Source organism: Falco punctatus (genome assembly GCF_963210335.1).
Source record: "Falco punctatus genome assembly, chromosome: 12".
NCBI lineage: Eukaryota > Metazoa > Chordata > Aves > Falconiformes > Falconidae > Falco > Falco punctatus.
The window spans coordinates 8,442,334-8,463,800 of record NC_137592.1 but is presented as its reverse complement, the minus strand read 5'-3'; the positions used below and the strand labels follow the sequence as shown (position 1 = coordinate 8,463,800).

The window sequence follows — 21,467 nt, the reverse complement described above, 5'->3', positions numbered from 1 at the left end:
GAGATTTTTATAGCATCAGACTTTAGTGAAGGGTCCCTATGAAGTAATGTAGAAGGAGGTAAAGCTAAAAGAATTTCTGGGATATAAATGAGGCAGTTTGGTTATTGTCCCAGCTCTACCCAACCTTCATGGCAGTAATGATCGAAACAAGTATTCCTCTTCTCCTGTAAGGAGTAATTGCTTCTTTCTCTGCAATTTTATTCGTGAAGAAGGAAGGCAAGGTAAATGTTGTGCTGTAAAAATAATTTCCTGGGTTTGGAGTTTATGCTATTACTCTTAGAGGATTAGCAATTAATTTGTCTACACATATGTTGGGAAAGTGTTAACATACTTGACAGGGTTAGTGTAAGGCAGGCAGCATGTACTTTAATATGTGGCGGACATGCTGACTGGGAGCCAGGACTTCAGTCATAGTTTTAACTTGGCAAGCTTCTTGGCTTTAAACAGTACTTTCGGTGTCTCCACTGAGCTGTTCAAATATGCTTTCATGTGTTATCTTACACATTAGAATATAGGTTGGTGAAAGCGAAAGGTATCTCTCTAACGGGGTTATTTATAATGCACTTCCGTAAGCTAACTGAGGCTGCTGTTACTCAACAAGATTGTTTGTGTGTCAGTTTCCTCCTCAGGGGGTGGAGTGGGGGGGAAATCTACTTAGTGTTGTGATTTTTATCATGTTCCTGAGCTACACTGAAGAAGACATGTTTTAAGAAGCTTTACAGTTATATATCTCTTTGCAGCTGTGCCTAGGGTATACGTTTTATCTGTTTTTGTTATCCCTAAGAGACTTTTCTTCTTTTACTTTAGTAGATTTAAACACTCTGAAGTGACATCTGTGTAAGAAGTTACAGTTCTAAGATGAAATTAAAACATTTTAATGAAATTACTCCAATCAGAAACCTTTTTTTCCTCATGTCTTGCTAGTATTGTGGTGATGCCTGCCATCATTTCGCTTCCAGGTTTTATAATTGTCTTAGGTAGTATTTTTATGTATACTGATGCACAAAACCTATTTTTTTTCCATTTTTCCAGTTTCTAAGTTAAATATTATTTTGTTCAGGTTGTACTGTTGCCATTAATGTAATTATTAGCTTTCATTTATTCATTAAGTGATTTATTTAACCTCTTAATTGTGGGTTGTTCTCTCTGTTACTGGTATAAAGTATATTGGGCTTGGGATTTGAGCTTCTTTTAAATTAAAGTATATAGCTATGCAGTTACATTAAGGGAAAAATATCAAAGGTATACTCAGAAAATGGTGTAGTTTGCAGCAGCAGTTTTTTGAATCTGGTATGCGAAATTCCTGTCTGTCAGCTTTCAAAATGTTGAAAGCTTTGTATCTACTCATATCTCATACTGAACACCACCTACAGACATCTGTGAATTCTGGAGCTGCATTTTCTGTTTTAATCCTGATGTTTTTCTATGTAAAATAGAAACTGCATGTGGCAAATCAACAAACCAAACAGCATAGTTTTTCTCATCAATAACAAAATTTTATGAGTAAAAAAGTAGGTTTGTATGTTGACTGTCTCTAGTGAGCTATCACTGTTTTGTTTATGCAGGAAAAAATAGTGACTTTACAAAAAGCACTGCAGCGTTTTGTGTTGGCAGATACATAGTGAAAATCTGATAAAAACAATATTTGTTTACATGTGTCAGTAATACAGATTAAGATACAGAACAACAAAAGTTTGTATAACGTGATAACAGATTCCTTTGTATTTTACACTGTAACTTCTTGGTAGAACACAGTGCTGTGAGTTTATCAGAAATAATCACTTTTACAGTTCTCTAGGACTTCTAATGCTGTGTTCAAAAAATCTATAGTCTTTGCATGGCACAAATATCTTTTTGTGGTAGTGTCACAAAAGATGAGTATTTTTTTTTCTTAGTTCCGCTCAATTACACAACTCCTATTAGACAGAATTTCAGCTAATCCAAGAGGCATTACTTCAAAGACTTCTTGAGGCACAAGACTTGCTCTTGATCTTTTATGAGCAAGCTGACAGTTTGCTTGTGGTATGCTTTCTGTTTTTTCTTTTATTTTTGCAGGCTCTAAATGGAGAAAGAACAGCCTTTCTGTATTGGACTATATGGATCTCAAGTGGAAATAGTGTTCTGTGATTAAGATGGTAATGCTAATAGCTAATTAGAGAAAAGGTAGATCTCTTTTGCAAAGTAACAAGAGCAGCTGACACAGAATACTGTTAAAATAAGTGTGCTGGTCTTTGTAAGCATCGGCAGTATTTGATAAGTTGATTAAAGGCAGTTATGTTTTCCAGTTTGTGAATGCTGTCATGGCAGAAAAACAAATGAACGTGTTACTTTTTTCAGCTCTTGGTAATAGAATGGGTCTGGACAAGGTGCTTCATAAGACTCATCATGTAAACTGCATGCTTCTACAAACACATTATTGCAGTACCATTTCTTTTTGTACTCTTGCTATCAGCCACCATATGAAGTCTGAGTTTCTTCTGAAACACAAAGGGATTTGGGCAGCTTTTCTTGGGGGAGGAGGAGGAGGTCCTGTTGCAGTTTTCAGCAAACCCACCTGCTGGTAGCATTTATGGCTGTGTGAGAACAATGTGCAATTTCAAGCTTTTCTTTGACTATAGAGCACTTTATAAAGTCTGCTGTTCAGATACAGGTACTGGAGGCAAGGGTATAAGTTTGTTGTAAAGAATGATGAAGATTTCAAACTTACAAGATTTTAGTCTAAGTGTATTAATACTGTGTGTAGATCACTTGTTTCTTTAATCTGACTTCAGTAGAATGTACTTTATGAGCATCATTTAAATCGGAAATTAGTATGATTGTTGGGGAAGCGGATGTCACATTTTGAGTTTCAATCTCCTTGCTACTGAAATTGCTCAAATGACTTCACTTTTGTGAAGTTGTTGTTATTGTTGTTCATCAATGCAAAGGGTATTTTGAATCTTTTGCTATACTCAAGCAGTGGGTTTCTGTGGCTGTCAGCAAAATTTTGCAGTGAAAGAACTTGTTTCTTGTTGAATTGGTTTTTCTTTGCTTTTATCAGTTATATAGTAATTAAGATTTTTGAATATACAATCTTAGTCCCAAGGACTTATCTTTAAAGATGAAAGCACAGTGCTAACAGCCTTGTTGTATTAAGGCAGTCACCATACATGAACTTTTAATGGGTAATGAACTGGAAGTTGTTAATTCTAGTTAAAAGCAATACTATGATGTTTTGCAGCAGAGTGGCTAACAGTAATCTGTGACAAAAGTGTTCTTTGAAAACATTTTAGCTTGTGTAATTGAAAGGGACGTGACTCATCCTTGTAGACTTTTACTTCTTGCTGCTAAATTCCCACAGAAAAATAAACTTCAAAATTACATTATGTAGTAGACTTTGAATCCCTCTTAAAAATTGCAAATAAACCATGGCCAAAACTGTATTGAAGATGGATGGAATGTTCTTTAATGCATATTGAAAATAGAGTATTTTAACTGTTTGCCTCGATGTAATTCAGGACCATTGGTGTTATAGTGTTGAGTAATTTCTTCAAGCATTCCAACTTTGACCGCAGCTAGAAACTTCAGCATGACTGTGTCTGCTGCCAAAACATTTGTAAATACATCTTGAAGTTAAAAGGATTCTAAAAATAAAACTGATAGCCTTGGTAGCTTGAGAGTTTTTACAAGATGCAAAACAGGAAAATGAAACTCTTGTTTCACATCTTAAAGCATTGTACTATCTTCTTCACTACAGGTTTACTAAGTTAGCTATACTTCAGTGGTGAAGTAATTGCCAGGTAGTGTAGTATTTTTCACATAATTGAAAGCTTATGTTTTGTTAGAATGTTTTCAATAGCCATTTGTTTATCTTTTTCCTCTTCCTTTTACTTTCCCGTGCTAGAAGGGCTTGGTGTTAACATGCAGAGCTCATGTTTGGTTTAATTCATTGTCTTTTTTCAGTGTCTTTAGAAATACAAAGGCTGATCTCTGCTTGTGTTTTTAAATAAAAGTATATTCCTGAAGATACCTTTTGTATTATAAACTTTTTCCTCCTTGGATACATGCTTTGATTGGGTTCTTCCCCCTCCTATGGTAGTCATATGGTTATTGCGGTACTGCATTTTTCTGTCTGAGGGTATGAAGAGAGTGCTTCAGTTAGTTCAGTTTATGTTCTTTCCCCTTTGAAGGCATGCATGCTTCTATTTTAATAAAGTTTCTGCATTCCTTGAAGGTTTTGAGTTTTCATTTCAAAATACACCTTATGAAAATTAAGTGGTATTCTTCCATTTGTATATCAGAGTCTTGAAATCTTTTGGTCAGACTTTGCAGAGATTGTTTTCAGAAAGAGATGTATTTGTGTGGTGTATTTCATGTCCTTGCCTATTTATAGAAGTAGGTGTGAATTTCTGTTTCCATTTTTTGTAAAGGTTTTTCCCTGTTTTATTTTAAAGGCTTTATATCTCATCTCTGAGACACTCGGGTAGGTATCAAAAATTCCATGTACTCGCACCCAGTTCCTGTGCTGTCTAAAGCTGTTATCAGATCACCTTTCAGAGCTGTGAAGTTAGAGTATACCATCTTCTTGGCAATTCTGAGACCATCTTATTAATTGAGTGCAGTCTGATTGTAAAGCTAAGTAAAACTCTACAGAGGTTTTGAACAGGCGCTTGGATTTTGGTCTTTATTTCTTTTTACTGGACAAGTTACTCATGTTGTGACTGATTGTACTGGTAAGATTCCTTCTGAGTTCTGAAATGAAAGAGTTATGCCGCCAAATATGCATCTACCATCTTGTTGGTTTAGAATTCTTATTTGTCTAACATTCTGTAGTAGTCTCATAAATACTCTGTAGGGAGAAACAAGTGGCATTCCCTTTGCTTTGAGATCCTTTGAATAAGTTGTCTCTTGGAGTGCCAGTGAAGGTGCCTTGATGTGCCAGTGAAAGTGCTATGCTAAAGCATCAAGCACATCTAGATTTTTAGAAATAAAGTGAGCTAGTGCCACTCTGTATCCTGTATTTTTTTCCCTACTCTTTTTTGATTATTATGTTTATCAGATGGTGGGGAGCTTTGTGTCTTCGCTGCAGAAGGATTCTGGACAGTGTTACTAGGGCTTCTGTTCTGATGGGTCCTTCTTACTCCCTTTATTTGGCTGTGACATCTGCTTTTAAGATAACGGCTATATTTGCTTTGTGGCAGTGAAAAATCTGTAGAGCATGAAATTCTTAATGCTTTTGAGTATAATGGACTGAGTGAACGTTTTTGGAACAGAATATTAGAAATTTGTCTCCAGTCTTGCAGGTCTACGCACTCTGATTACCCATGGGCAAGGAACTTGGACAGCACTAGGAGCAGGCATTGTTCATCCTAATGCATTCCTGTTTTTACTTTGTCCTCCAAGTACCTTTCACCATTCATGTTCACATTCCTTCTATCACTTTTCTGCTCCTTTTTGTTCTAAACTTCACTGACTTAATTTTCTTCATACTTGTAGAGCCTGGGGAGCAATGAAGTTGGTTAAGCCAGCAGCTGTGCTACAGTCTTCTACTTTTTCAAGGCTGTCATCTTGGTAGCCTTTTTCAATCATATTCCTGCCTCCTCACCCACTTCTAGGGAAAGATACTCCCTGTGCACTAAACTGCAAATGTTTTATTAACCTAAAATCTTTTCAGATTTACTTACTTGCCGTGAAGCATACCTATCAAAATGAACACCACAATGAATATAAACAGTGAATTTGAAGATCTGTTGTGGTATAGGATAAAAGAGGATGGGATAAAATGGGATAAAAATCTTGTGCTACTTCTTGGATGCAGAAGGAAAAAGCAGAAAGTAAAGAATAGTTATAAGGTGAACATGGAAAGATTAGGCTGTTTCATGACTATGTATTAATTGTGTTACATATTCATAATTTTCAGGAAGATACTGATTTGGGGACTCAAACACTAAGAACACTTTAAATATCTCTGTAAATTAGAATCAACATCTTGCAAAACAGGTTTAGAATTCACTCACTACTTGCTCATTTGCAAGTTAACAAAAGCTGACTTGCATCACATTTATTTTTCATTTCTGTGTGCTCTCTTTCTTTTGTTTCCTTGTATTCATTACAAAGCAGTATGTACAAAAAAGAATCAGTTAACATTTAAGACAGAACTTTGAGCTATTTCCACTAGATTTGTTTCTGATTCAGCTTTTGTTACATGTACTGTAAAGGTATGACCATTGAATTTCATTGGTGTGTTGACATGTAGTCTAGACAACATTTTGTTGCATCAGGTTGTTATGCGGTGGTAATAAAAACAGATATGAAGCTTTGAAAGTATGCAGCGTCTCTGAAATTTTGCTGTTTGGCTGTTCTGGGCGGTTTCTTTGTCTTGTCTTCGTTTTGTGTTTGCATCTAGAAAGAGGGGATTATACTGAGTTGGCAGTGAGAATCCTGAACTGTGCTACTTTAAAATGTTGTGTTTTTAAAGTCCTGAGGATGCTCTGATGAAATGGGAGGGGCAAAAATGTGTGGTTTTAATTCTGGCATGCAAAACTTCTTAAGAACCTTGAGTTTGCAAAATGCTACAGAGGGTGCTAATAAAGGAGGACTTAGGTTTATAATCAGCTTATTAAATGTTGTTCCATACTTTCTATGAAATAAGTCTTGGTTTTTATTCAAGAACCTTCCAGGCTGCAGTAATGACTGTTCTTCAGATAATGCTCAAATAGAAATTTTACGAAGTGAATTGTTAACTGATGCCAGTTCTTTATTTCTGCATGCATAGCTGCAGCTGTAGGCTTAGAATGTTAAGGAAAGGTATGGTTCTGCTTTGCTGCTGTGTCATACTTCGAGTTTAAAAGGTCCACTGTGGTCTGTGCAGCAGTTATTAGATGTTACTTAAATGTTACTTGATGGGTTAGGGACCAAATGAAGTGTGCATTTTGGGGGAGGGACAGAGAGATTTTTCTGTGTTGTAAGGCTTTTGCTTGCGTATAAATGATTAGCTTAAATTGTTGGGTGATTGGTTTTTGTATTAGCACATTATTACACTTGAGATATATCATGTTTTGTAGAGAATGTAAGGTATCCGTTACAGTAATTTGGGGTGCCCTGTTCAAATTGCTGTTGTTTTTGGTGTGGAAGGTTAAATTACTAGAATAAGAAAGTGCACTGCAAGATCAGTGGCATCAGATCAGTTATATAAAGGTGTTGATCTAGTCTTTTATGGATGTGCCCTTACAGTGTTTTGTTCTTATTTTTAGGATTCTCCTTTTACAAATGCAGGATTGGGGTCTAACCTAAACCTTCTGGGTGAGATAGAATGTGATGCCAGTATAATGGATGGAAAGTCATTAAATTTTGGAGCAGTTGGAGCACTGAGTGGTATGTTAACTATGTATTTCATTGCTAGCTACTGATCTAAGCACAAAGATCAATGTTGTTCTTTTTTGGAGGGAGGGAGGACATTGTATATACTGCCTTATTTAAATAAATTCTGCCCACTTTAAAAAATGGGGAGGCATTCCTGCGCCCTGAATTACTGTTTAGGTTTGTTTTGTGTAACATACTTTCTTATTAGTTCACTGTTAATCCTTTGATGCAGAACGATTGTGTGATGGTACTCTACAGTATTCACAGTGGGAGTGAGCCTGCTCAGATGAATTTGTAGAATAACTTTAAAATAAAATGAAATTATTAAAAAAATAATTTTACAAGCATTTAAATGCAGCTTTATGTTTGTTTTTGTTCTCTGTCTCCTCAGAGAACTTACTGGTATATAACTCAATCATAAGGTCAGTTGATATTTTGATCTCTTAGGTTAAGTTGGTCAAGTTAGGATCCTGAGGGACCAAGGTTTCCTTTATAGTGCGCTAGCCTCCAGACCGAAGGCTTTCATGTATTCTTGAGAATGCGTGCATCTGCTCATCTATGAAGCTGTTTGCTTGGGACATAAAATTTCTGTATGCTGGAGATTTTTTTTTCATTATAATTTCTCTTGCATGATCAGTTACATTTGCATTTATTTTGTGTGTTACTGTTACAAGGTTACATGCATTTGCATGTGGGACTTACTTAATCTGAGAACTAATGTGCTGCTTTTTTTTTTTTTTTCTTTTTTTTTTTTTTTTTTTTGTAGCTCTAGCTTTCTGTACAAAACAAGTATAGGTATACAGTCCCAGATAGGGATTGTTGAGGTTTTGTGTTAAGTACATTGAACTGCCTTAACTGTTACTATTGAATAGCTTTTCTGACACCATTTCAAACTTTGTTCTTTATCCTAGACTAGTTCTAATCTGTGGCAATAATTTCCTTATATAGATACAAACTGAAATAAATAATATAATTGTTTCAAGGCTTGTTTGTTAGAAAATGTATCCTTCCAGCCCTGGGGAAGGAAGGAGTGAGAGAAAGCTAAGCCTAAATCCTATAATCCCTGTGCTGGCCACATAGGTTTGAATGAAAGCTCCTTTAATTTTGATAAATTAATGTTCACAAAATACCTTTGGCCTGTAGAATATCATGGATTAATTTGAGATTTGTGGTAGGAGGTCAGTCCTAATTTTTTAATATGATTCTTTCTTTAAAAAAAACCAAAAGTGTGCGTGTGTGTTGATTTTTATTAGAAGGCTTTATCGCTACTATTAGAACATGGGAAGGAAAAGCTGATAAAAGTTGTTGTTAAATTGAAACATAAGTTATCTCTTAATAACTTGGCAAAGCTTTGGAAATTGAAGGAAGCTGACTTCCATTGCTAAAATGAACACTACAATGCTATGTGGAAAAATATTTTAATGTCGTGTTCCCATTTTTTGCTAATTTTTCCTTTCAGGAATCAAGAACCCAGTTTCAGTTGCAAATAGATTGTTGTGTGAAGGGCAGAAGGGAAAACTCTCTGCTGGCAGAATTCCACCTTGGTAATTGCTTTGTTCTGCTTGACTTTACTTTGGTCTTTTGTCTCTCTGCATGCAATGTTTGAAGGCTATATCTTATCCCAAGAAGGCTGGTGCTGTTTCACATACCAGCGATAGTGTGCCTTTAAAAAGAAGATAAGCTTTGTTCTCTGATCTTGAAACATCTTGTGCACTTGATGATGCTGTGGGTAGAATGAAGTATTGTGAATAGATGGCACCATCATTTTGTGATAATTTCTGTCTGTGTGATTATTTCCAGTTACATCATACTGAATTCTTATGTTTGCTACTGTAGCATTTTGAAAAATCCTTGAATACATCAAGATTAAAATGAAATTCTACTGCCTTTGCCTCTGTCTACTTTTGAAAGAGGCAACGTAGTTTTTAACGAGTATATAAAAGAGTCCTACTTTCCTCCTTGTCTTTGTGGCTTTATTTTGTATCTATTGTGTGGAAATGTGCAGTGTTTAGTAACTTCCTGTTATTTTTGCCAAAATAGGAAATTATTTTAAAGATAGATTTAATAGCATCTACAGCAACAATCGAAATATGCACTCCTTTATTGAGATGGGTATAGTACTTAGATGGAAGAGGTGACTGTTAAATGCATAACAACTTTAAATAATATTGCATCATTTTGGAAAGGATCTGGGAAATGAGTCAGAAACGATTGTTCTTAAAACCCTCTTATTTTCATTAGTGTCTTAAATTGACAAGTAGAGTACTTGAATGATTCATTCATATTAATTGACTGCTATGCTCAGTTATCATACCTGTTGCAGAAATTTGGTGCCATTTGCTAACTAATGGACTACAGTATTTGCAGATGTATTAAACCAGCATTTATGTAGTTTAAAATACTTATGTTTAGATTCACAGATTTTACTTCCCAAGTTATTCTTACTCTATAAAATTAGCCAAATAGTATGTGGCTGGATGGTATAGTATTGTGATTTAACCAGGAAAAATGTGTTAGTTCAGTGTTCTGTCATGCTGCACAGGAAGCTCATAGGTGAAAAAAAGCCACCCTGAAACCAAACCATCGACAGGCAGATTTTGCATTTAAATTTATTTTCTTTAATGAAGAAAGAGTAACGGTAGTTGGTGAGAGAACTTATTTTTTTCAGAGGAGCAGTTTACTAAGGAATAGGAATGTGAAGTTCAATTGCTGTTAGTAGCTGTTTTCTTGGGATGTCAGGAGAAAGTGGGGCTTGGCTGAGTTACATTAAAGAGAATGTCAAATGAGATGGGTTTTTTTTGGTGTTCCAGAACTAGTACCGTAGTCAGCTACAGGACCAAGCACTTTTGATTTAGTTTTCTTTGTATCATCACAGTGTCTTCTTGAATTGTTGTAAGGAAGAGCATTTGGGCATTTTAGCATGTTTGCTGTAACTTCATGACCTCGTTAATGCTGCTATTATTTTAAAAATAACTGAATGGAAAAGAAACTATGTTCTCTTGCCCTCAAAGAACAAGACTAAATTTTTCAAATACTCTGCAAGATCTTGGCTAATGGATGCTTTTAAAGACATGGGAGCTCAAACTCTTGAGGCAAGAGGTGAACTGCCTTCAGAGCCAAACACCTACAGTTTATTTTGCAAATGTTGTGGACCTGAGTTACCTAATACATATTTTAATTTCCTTTTTTCCTATTCTGTGTTTTTAATGTACATTTAATTAGAGCAAATTAAGTTACCCTGGGAACAGTCTATAACAGCGGGATATATAATGGGTTGTGCTTTAGATTTGCTTTGGTTGGTGCTTCTGTACATACAGGGTATCCCAAGTTCAGAACGATAGAGCTCATGTTCAGTGTAGGTGGTGACTATTGACAATTTCATACCTTGCCTTTCTGGCAGGGTTTGGCATGATACATTATTGTTTTGGGACTGAAATATATTCCTGCACAAGCTGGGAACATGTATAGTCAGATGACAAGAGAGCAGCTGTATTTTGGTATTCCTACCAAGTGTTAGGATTTTAGTAACTGATTTTTATTTGTGAAGATCCACAAGTTCCATCTTGTTTCTTATGGGCAAATAATGTATGGGGAGAATCTTATGCTTAGCCAAAGAACCTGTCTTGTTAAAGAAGCCTAGTGGTAGAGGCTGTTTCTATAGCATGATCTAAGCTAGCTTAATGTTTTCTGGTCAGAATGTTTAGCGCGTGATCACATTAGAAAAATACAAAAGCTGAGAGATTAGTAGAAGTGGCATTATGGAAATTCTTGTCTGTAGAAGAACACATGGAAGCAGTTAGTTTGGCCTGTTAACCCCTTGTTCAGCACCTAATTTTATGGTGCCAATTCAAAACCAATTTAAAGTGGTACATTTCTAATTTTGAGTAGAAGAAATTCTAATGAGTGTGAATTATTTATTCTGAGATGGTAAGTTTGTTGGGAAGAAGTGATTAAGTGTCCTAACTGATGTACCCAATTTGCTATAAATTGCTCTGTAGAGTGTGTCATTCTGGATCAGTGTCTTGCTGTCAGAATCCCGCTATCCAAATTAAAACTTAGAAAACTTAAAGTAGAGAATCCCTGAATGTATGAGTTCATTTGTTGAAACTTCTAAGGTCCTTACATCTTTCTGCCGTATTTTATTCAGCTCGATGTCAAGATGTTCTCTGCCTATGGGTGCAGGAACAGAAAATACTGAACTTGTAAATTTTACATATTATGATATATGATATTCCTATTCATTGTATAACTTTACAAAAGAAAGCACTGTTATAATTGCACTATTGTGTATTGGATGGATCTCTGGAAGTGGTCTTTTGTCACAGAAGAATGGGTCAGATGTTTTGTAGTAATATGTTGGAAGGTTTTCTATTCCTTATTCCAAATCATTGACCTTCTTGAGGGAAAAGGGTTATTTACATCTGTTTACTATTGAGCGTAGATACGAAAGAACTGCAGAATGGTACCAATACACCTAAATGTCTCCTTTCTTAGAACTCCTTAGTACTACTGATATCTTAAGTTCATGTCTGTATCCATTTTTCAGTATTAATAGTAACCCACGTGGGAAAGAATCCTTTCTTAGGTTTTTGGTTTGTTTGTTCATTTACCTCTCCCCCCCCCTTCGGGGATACAGGGATTTGTAATTGCTTCACAGTTTTACAGTACTGTAGGTAGGATATATGTACGTTGTGTAACTTGCAGGGCAGTGCATAGTCAAGGAAGTGCCTAGAGTAAAGACTTGCACCACCTTTTATCTCTCTTCTGTATTTCTTCAGAATGATTTCTACTTTGTAACAGTGATTTCAGAGTGATTGCTGCATTTTTATAATAAATGTTACAAAGTGAGTTTGTTATATTCAGGTTCGCCTTGACTGTCTTTAATGGATCTAACCTCCTTCTGCCACTTCTGTTTAGCTTGGTGTTGCCTGTCTCCTACAGCTCATATTAAATGGTCCTGTTTGGAGCAAACAGCACCAGGATAACCATGTTCTTGGAGAGGATTTCCTGAAAAGACCATTTTTAGACACCTTTACTTGCATTTTCTGTTAATATGGTCTAGTTTGCCTGAAACTGGAAAGCACGTCCTAGCATTGGCTCCTTGTTAGGAGGATGTTTTCATCTTCTGCGTGTTCTGAGCCTGTAACAACTAGAGAGTACTCTTCCTTTGATATATTTGCAAGAAAGGTCTTTTTATCTTGTTTGTGCAGAACCAGCCTTCAGAGCAGCAGAGCACAAATGCATTCATCCTTTGGTTTCAGTTTTGTTCACGTCCCCCCTGCCCCCCCCCCCCCCCAAAAAAAAGTATTTTGAATTAGCCCAAAGGCTTTTGAAACTTGGTGAGGTTTTGGCTGCTTTCTGTATCCCACTGGCTTTATTCCCTATTTTCCCAGTCCCCCAATAAATCAAGCTTGCTGCTACTTGTTTAGAGGTGGTTTTGTTTTTATGTCACCTTAAAAGTATTGCCCTGCTTATTCTTGCCTGGTACAGCTTTTCTACATGGCTACATGAATGATTCTCATGGCAACTAAAGCGGTTCCCTAGTGCCAGACTGCTGGTTCCCACCCTCTCGCCACCCTGTCATCTGTGGCTGGTACAATGGTGTGTGTGGCTCTGCTGAATCGGATTGCAGAACTTGCTTTTTGGGATGGTGTAAATACTTGTTTAGTCTTGGTTTAGATTACAGGTATTTGGCTACCTGCCGAGCTGAGTTCGTACTGCATGTCCTGTAGGACTCTCTTACTGACTAATTCTATATCAATTTATAGGAGATGCAGTATAGGTTGTACAGACAACAAAGCACTGAGATTGTGATTTTTAATTTTTTTTTATAAACTGTGTATTTTAACTTTTCTATGATTGTGCTGTCCTTTCAAGACATCCGAACTGGAAAGTTTAAAAAAGGTGGAAGATCTCTGTGGTGTTATGAGGCCTCAATTAGATGTCTGCTTCAACTAATCTAACTATTCTTTGGGACCAGAACTAGAAAATGCTTCGTTTGTGCCCATCTTATAGGAAGGAAAGGAATGTAGGAATTAAGGACTCAAGTGAGCAAAGTAAAACTCACATTGCTTAAGTTTTGAGACTTTCTTGGGTGATTTTTTTGCACTTTTCATAAATACTAATGACTGTTTCTGTATTAAAAGTATTAAAAAGGCAATTGTGAATTAGCTTGTAAAATGCAGTGGTTTTGACTGATCTGTGCTATTCAAGTTAACGTATATAAACCTCCTCATATTTGAGCTTGACACTTTTGCCATCTACCCTTCCTCTCTGGGTAAATTGTATTAGTGAACAGGAAGTGCTTACTTCCTGAGAATGTACTATTGATAGAAAACGTTTCTTTTAAAGACCAAGGCCGCCTTTTTTTTCAGTCAGTGGAGAATATTAATTAATTAGGATTGGGTATGGTTTGCATTTCTCTTACATTAATGAAAGTGACAGGTTGTTTCTTGAGCACTAGCTTATCTGATAGGTTCTGCTTGAATTCTCCCAAAGTACCCAGTAACTTACAGTATCTTGCAACATGAACAGTATTTGTCTGGAGCTGTACTAATGATGGTAAGAAATATGTATTTAACAATCTAAATTCTCATCTAGATAAACTCTGGGGTGGGTTTTTTTTTGAGACTTGTGTAAGGAAAAACTGGACGCACCTCTTCTATCGGTGAAGTCACAGAGAAGATAGGAAGTACCACTTCAAATTACTACATACTGAAAGCTGCAGGTGTCAGATATAGCACTGTCTAGAAAACTCGAAAAGCATTAATGCCAACAAATTTGCTATATCAATAATGTTCTCAGAATTTGTAGTACTAGATGGCCCCAGGGACTTCTTTGTAGCTGAAATAACTTCTGTAGCCTCATATTCATAAACCTGGTATTTCTGTAACACTTTCTGAAATTACTTTAAATCCTCAGTCTTTACTTCTTGTGTCTGTTAGGCAGCTGTGTTATTCTTATTTCAAAAGCAGGATATGAAATTAAGATTGGAAGTAGTTGGCCTGTATTGTGTTGCTGTTGTTGTTGCTGTTGCACAGCAGCTTTCTCAAAATTTATGATTTTCAGCTGCTACAGTCCACTTTTCAGGGAATAAGGTTGAATTCTTTAAGGGGAGACAGTATAAATAATTGAGGCTTGCTTTTTTCTCTCCTTAAAAGTTACATGTGTATCTGTATTTTTTGCTGTCATTCATTGTCACGGCAGTGTGTGCTGTCTCACTACTGTAAAGTGTTCAGTAATGACTAGAAAATGACTCTAGAGATTGTTGGAGTTTTTTTGCAAGTATATGAAAAATTCAGTAGCATCTGCAAATGCATGATAAACCTCCATGAGCTAGACTTTCATCCTTCTAAATAAGGCTTATTTTTAGCTTGTGTTGTATTTCTTGAATTACTTCTTGATACTTCTGTGGCATTGGCTGACTTTACTGGAAATACCTTACCATTCTCACCTCATTCATCCCACACTGTAGGTCTTCAGGATCTTACTAAGTTGTTATAGAGAGCAAGACTGTATAGACGACTTTGTCGTGGTTTAGCTGCAATTAAAAGCTGGTGCTATTTGGTAATTAATTTCCAATTTAATAGCACTTGTTTTTATCCAATACTAAACTTAATGTCAAAGCTGCATAGTCTTTTAATGAAACTACGTAAGGTTGCCAAGCGTAATTATAGCTGACATTTATGTAGACAGCTTACAATTTTTAAATGACCAAACCAATTAGAAAAAAATAATTGCAAGAAAAGGGGGATTTGTTATATGGTTTTGTTTAAACTCCCTCTTCTGTGTCTCCTAGCTTTTTAGTTGGTGAAGGAGCTTACAGATGGGCAGTTGATCACGGGATACCAGCATGTCCTCCAGGTATCATGGCTACAAGTGAGTAAACTGGTGGTGTCAGTAGGAAGAACAGGACAGAGTAATTTTAATTGGTGCCTCATATTTTGAGGTTTACATCGCTGTTCTTAATATTCAACTAGCTTATGATATTATGGTATATAAGGATGGTTTAAGTTTACTAATTCTCTATTAAGTATCTAAATAGAAAAAAATATAAACTATTACTTAGCTGCATTTTAGCAACATCTAATTCAAATGAATCTGTGATTCTAGGATTAAATCCAATGAACGACTTTCTTTACGGAAAGGTTGGCGCTTTAAAGCTTGGTCCTGTGAGTCTTCAGTTGTGATCCGTCTTGGATCCTTAAAGCACCATCTAGCCATGTATCTAAATTCAGCAGGTGCCGGTTTGATTCTCAGGTTCTATAGTTACACTCATCTCTGAGCCTTTGTCCAGAACTGCTCTGGTCTAAACAGACAGTCAAATTAATTTGCGGGTTTTTTTTAACCTGGGTAGGCTTTGCTTCATCTAAGATGGTAGAATAACCTGATCCAGAAAATAGACTTGGATTATACTGTATACTTGCTGTAGTCAGATCCCTTACAAAACTTCTTTTTGCTTAAAAGAAAAGAAGTGGTTATATTGATATACCACCTATAAACTAGGCTAAATATTAGTGCATTTACCTGTGGAAAGGAGGATGTGGCTCCCTTCTCTTCTTCAGTCCTGTCCCTTTTGGAAAGTGCTGTTACTACCAGTCTGTAGTTTGCTGTAGGTGAGAGCATGCCCTATGCTTCCTGTTGAAGTTATGCATAAAGGAAATCAGAGTCCGTTACCAAAAGAAAAAGGAGAAAACAGGAGATTACAGAATGTTTCTTTATTCTTTATTTTACAATAAACAGTATTACTGCATAAAATATGGTTAGTCCCTAAGCCAGAGGCTGAAACCCAGGGCTACCATTAAGGCTTCTGTTGGGTCTAGTTCTAAATGTAGATAAAGACCAAGAAATTGCAGTTCAAAGTGACTAATAATTAATGCTAAAATGTAACCCCTCAAACAGTGGCACTGTTCTACTTGATCATGCCAGTTTTCATACATACTCATGATACATTTCATTTTGAGCAGAAAGTTTTGATTTCTAGTTCCACATGACTGAAACTTTTGCCCTATCTGTATGCTGTCCAAAACAGCATTTGCGGAACAACTTTTGGGCTCGGTTAAGCAGAACAGCTTCATTTCTGTGACTAGAAAGATGAAAACACTTTGGGGTTTTTTTTATGTGCTGGGTTTTTTTTTTGTTGTTGTTGGGGGGTTGTTGATTTAGGTTTTTGTGTTGATTTGGGTTTTTTGTTTTGTTTTGTTTTTTCTTTTTTTGACTAGAAAGTAGTTGCTACTTATGTGTAGGAGATACTCCAGGAGGAAGGTTTCTTGACTAATTCTGTTTGCATGCACAAGTTTCCATTGTTTCTAGTACCAGTGTATTTATGTTGTGACAGAGATGATTGGATTGTAACATTAATTGTCAGACTATACCTTACTAGCTATATGTACCTTGTTCAGAGCAAATCTACATGTTACAGCTTAAAAATAAGGATGACCACTGGTAATCTGGTTTACCTAACCCAGACTATGAATTTGTGCTGGAGAAACATGAGAAGAATAATCCCAGCCAATATATTTTTCACAAACCTGCTCCGAAACACTAGTGATTCCTTTTTGTCTCAGTACATTCAGCATACTTCTATTTACCAAAACAATTTGCATTAAAACAATTAAAACAACCAGGACTGGGAAAGGAATCCTATTGCAAAGTCAATGGAGAAATGCCATTTGCTGTTGCAGTGTCAATGAAAAAAATATTAGTATTGAAGTTGCTAACCCCCTTCTGCTCTCCACACTCTGCTTTCACCCATGTTTATACATACTGAAACACATGCATACATGATGATGTGCTTGAGCCATCGTACAGGATGGACCTGTCCTGGGAATGAATGGATGCTGTGAAGCAGAACTCAGTCTTAGACTATGTGAATGTTTTGCTGAATGATTTCAGATTAGGGTAGTTGAAGGATATGCTGAAGAAATTGGTAGTAGAGACCGAGATCCAGTCATGTATTCTTTGTAACACTGAGAAAAATACTTACAATTGATCTCTTCACAGATACTCTATAATTCTATCTGCTATTTAAGTGCCTAAAATGGATACATAGGAAACCAAGACTACTTTATGTTAAGACTGCATTATTAGCCATTCTAAGAGGAATCTGGGAAAAGATTGCTTGAGCAACTTTAAAGTTGTCATTTTTCCTAACATTTGAGTACACTTAAATTTGCAGTATAATTGTTAATGTTAGTATATCTGATTTTTTTTCTTCAAAAAAACCTGACAACACAACAGCAAGAAAGAGCAAACAATAACCTGAACAATCAGTTCCAGAAATCGTTATGCTGATTTCCATACTGGTCCTTAGCAAAGCTAGTCTTGTAAGGTGTAGGTTTCTGGTCAGCGAGGCTGGAAAGTGACCATTAACACCGTGTGTGACAACATGGGATTGTTATAGCTAAAGCAAGCTGGAAACTGTCTCACAGGTAACATGTAAGAAAGCCAAAATATTTTTTTCCATTGTTACCAGGGGAGGGAAAGTTAGATGTGCTTAAGAAACAATTAAGGAGAATATTGTTTCTAAGCAACCACAAAAGATCTCATCTGAAGCAAGTTATTGTGTTAAAGAATGTAAGAAATGAAAAAAAAAAAAACACAAATGGGAGACTGATTATGCTTGCTACAGTTGCTATGGTAGAGTTTGCATGGAGAATTGGGGGTAAACTAACTTGAAATTACGTGACTGTTGAATAGCTCTGTAAAACGAAGAACTAAATTAGTTGCCAAACATCAGGAAAATATGTTCAGTAACTTAATTACAGAAAACCAAAACCAACCCCCCAAAGAAACCCCTAATCCAAATCTTAGACATGTACTTGCTGTAAGTATTAGCAGGGAGAACTAGGTGCGTATGTTTTGACTTCTCTGTGCTGCACATGGAAAATACATTCTTGAAGTCGCATTATTCTGTCTTCCTTTTCCCAGACCTGAGATGGCAAGAGTAATTTTATACGTGCTATAAGGCTGTGGGGTTGTGTGGTTGGTTTTGCACCTATGGAACTCTCGATGTGATCAGTAACAAAGTTGCATGATCAGCTTTGTGGTCACACTCCCGAATTCTCTCAGAACTATCACAGTATATAAGCACCAAACTGAAATGATGTTTTAAACCATGTCACTTGTTGAACTACATCAAGGTTACATCAAGGCTCACCTGCTTTGTCTTCAGTTTGCCCAGTGTGTGAGGAAATGGATTTCTACCATTTGTAGAAATCTGGTGGCTTTCCAGTATAGTGAGTGAGTGTTAAAAAAACCCAACTGAAATATGATCTGCCTGTATTGCCTACAGTCTGCAAGAAAGTCTAATTTATTAATTCCTGCCCATACTAGAGCTTAAATTCCTGCCAATACTAGAGCCCATACTAGCTTGTGCTACCCTCTGCTAGAGAGACTGCTTTAGAAAGCGTTACCAAAGTGTTAAAAGTGTAATTACAGTTTAGAAATGCTAATTGACTGTGTCATGCAAGTCTTATAAAATGTTAAAAGTATACTTTAAATCAGCCACAAAAATCTGAGATAAATCTTCCATTGTCAATATCTGTGCCTACACTAATAATAAACAAAACACTTTTATCTGATTTTTTTTTTTTTAGTTCAGCCTATAGTAGATGCAAAATAGTTGATTTGAGAAAGATAACATGATGTAAGACTACATCTTGCAATTGCTTACAGTGTTCAGTCTTCAAAGGGAAAGAAAAGGCAGGTAACTACTCAGGCAAGCAAGCTTGTACCTCTAACGATGTGGAAGTGACCATAAGTTCTTCAGCAAGTTGTATTACTTAAGAACAAAAGTAGCTGCAGTGGATCCACATAGCTTGGTAGCTGGAATCCAAGAGTAGCCACAAATGATGCTTATGGAAGAATATAAGAACAGAGCAAATATATAATTCCCTTTTCCTATTCCTTTTGCTATCCCTGACTGCTTCCTGCATACATGAGGTTAATCAGTAGCACTTTCTGCCAAGAAATGGTTGTTTCCTCTTGAGCCTATATTAATTCCCAGCTTCTGCAAAAACCTTTACAACTGTGGGTTGTTTGAGGAACTACCTCTTTTCCATTATTTTGAGAATTGCTGAATAAAATCTGCTGTTTTATTGTCAGGTCGCTACTTGGAATCCTTCCTCAGTCAAGTCCTCCTCTTATTACCTTTAATAGCTTAGTGTCATCAGTAAAATCATACCTTGTTGAACAGAGTAAGTGCTACTATAGGATGGTTTGGCATTCTGGTTGTAACAAGCCATTTTTTTACTCATTATTTGTTTTGTGTTTTGTAACCAATTTTGTGTATGCAAGTGTATTTCCTTTTATCTTATGTCTGCTTAGATTCTTTAATGAGGGAGAGCCTTTTCTAGATAAGTGTCATGCAGGTAATCATACTTCTAGTGGTATCGTCTATCTCCCTGTCCACCAGTATTGCCTGCTTTGCCTGCCTCTCCTCCAACCCCCCAAAACCTTACCCTGCTCCTAGTTCTCTCTTCCACTTCACTATTATTTCATGAAGAAGAAGATGAACCATATTGCTGGAACTGTGCTATGAGGCTCAGTTAGTGGCTCAGGGCAGTGGCTGAGATCATGTTTTGTTCCTTTGTTTTTAGGGTGAGAATGAAAGGGATCTGGAGAAACTCAAGGGTTTGGGGGATTTGATTAGGAAGCTTGGGCAATCTAAGTACGTATCTGGTTTTAAGAAAGTAAAAGGTATCACTCAGACAGAAGATACTTGTTTTTAATGGTGAAAGTTGCTGTCTTTGTTCCATAATATGCAGAGGAAATGACCTCTCTTAAGAGGGGTGTGGGGAGGTGAGGTGGGGAAGCCAAACGTAAATCATCCCTGGAATTGGACATAATATTGCAGGTTCACTTGCAGTTCTGAAATCTGAACAGCTGAGTGCAACCAATAGAATGGCAGTAAGTTAGCCAGGAAAAAAGTTGGGCCGATGTACCCAGAAGATGCTTTGAACGAAAATCTTCCGGGGAGCAGGAAAGGCTGCCTGATTGGAAAAAAGACATTTCTTCTAGGAAGTAGTAAGAAATGGTATGTCCAGCAACAGTTTACCGAGAGTTATTGTTATAAAGAACAGATCTATATAGTAGCGCTCTGAGAAAGATAGTTTTTCTTTTTTTAATATGCTTTTTATGCTAAGTATGTTCTTTTTTCTCCCCATTCATGTTGAAGTATAACATGGGAAGTAGCACTAGTAGTCTTAGGTCCCAGCAGAAGCATAAATGGTGTTAATTAGTCATTTAAAATAGCTTTGTTAAAATGAAATTTATTTTCGTCTGTCTGTTTTCATTTGTGCCATTTATTTTAGCAACTGCTCAACAGAATTCTTCACTGGATCATTTTAATTCTTGTGGGTTAACTAATTTGCTAGTATATTCCTTTTTAATTCACTTCTCTCCAATAGTTGCATTCTCTTTTAATATCGAATAGAAATATAATATGCAGAAAGTTCTCCTTCCTGATACTTTCAGTTGACTGTAAGAAATGTCTGCCAGGGGGTGCTATATGATTGGGCAGAGCTTAATCTGCACTTCAAAGATTTAAGAGTATTCTTAGACTTCTCTTAGCATTTTCAATTTACAGTTTGCTTTTAAAGAATGATTGCTGAATACTTACAGGTTGCATAATGTTTTGTTGCATAATAATTTGTTACGCCTGCAATAGAAACATTGGTGTTTGTGATCCCAGCTTGCTGTTCCACCACTGTAAGTAGGTTTGAGTATTGTCCTGAACTTGATGTGTGATTTAGTAGTGCTATAAATTGTATTTGTTACTTCCATTTGAAAACTTAATTGTTCACATAAATATTTACTGAATTTTCAACCAAGCCTGAAAATATATAAGGCAATAGATGTGGCTTATAAAAGCATGGGAATTTTAAGGAAACATGGACATTTTACTGAGAATGTTTTTCATTAACTTTGGGCAAGAAAAGTTAATGTGTTATAATAAACAGCCTGTCAGCTACAGACCTATTTAAAGTACACAGAGCTAGAATTAACAAGTAGATCTGAATCAATTTTACCTTTATTTAAATAAAAAATAAAAAAATGCCTCAGTCTTGCATTTTGTTCTGAATGTACAATTCAGTACTTCAAGGACTCCGTGAATAGGACAATTT

The 21,467-nt window shown here is 36.3% G+C and overlaps 1 protein-coding gene across 5 annotated transcripts in view; it reads left to right on the top strand.

Annotated features, from left to right (window-relative positions):
* TASP1 (taspase 1) overlaps positions 1-21,467 on the top strand; it is a 96,422-nt gene that overhangs the window by 15,987 nt on the left and 58,968 nt on the right. For 3 of the 5 annotated variants that reach the window (XM_080408516.1, XM_080408515.1, XM_080408513.1), the window contains exons 5-7: positions 7,233-7,353; positions 8,801-8,885; positions 15,140-15,219. In XM_080408516.1, the coding sequence (XP_080264642.1) occupies positions 7,233-7,353; positions 8,801-8,885; positions 15,140-15,219 (286 nt within the window). The remainder of the gene's footprint in view (positions 1-7,232; positions 7,354-8,800; positions 8,886-15,139; positions 15,220-21,467) is intronic. The other 2 variants (XM_080408517.1, XM_080408514.1) reach the window with 1 other exon arrangement.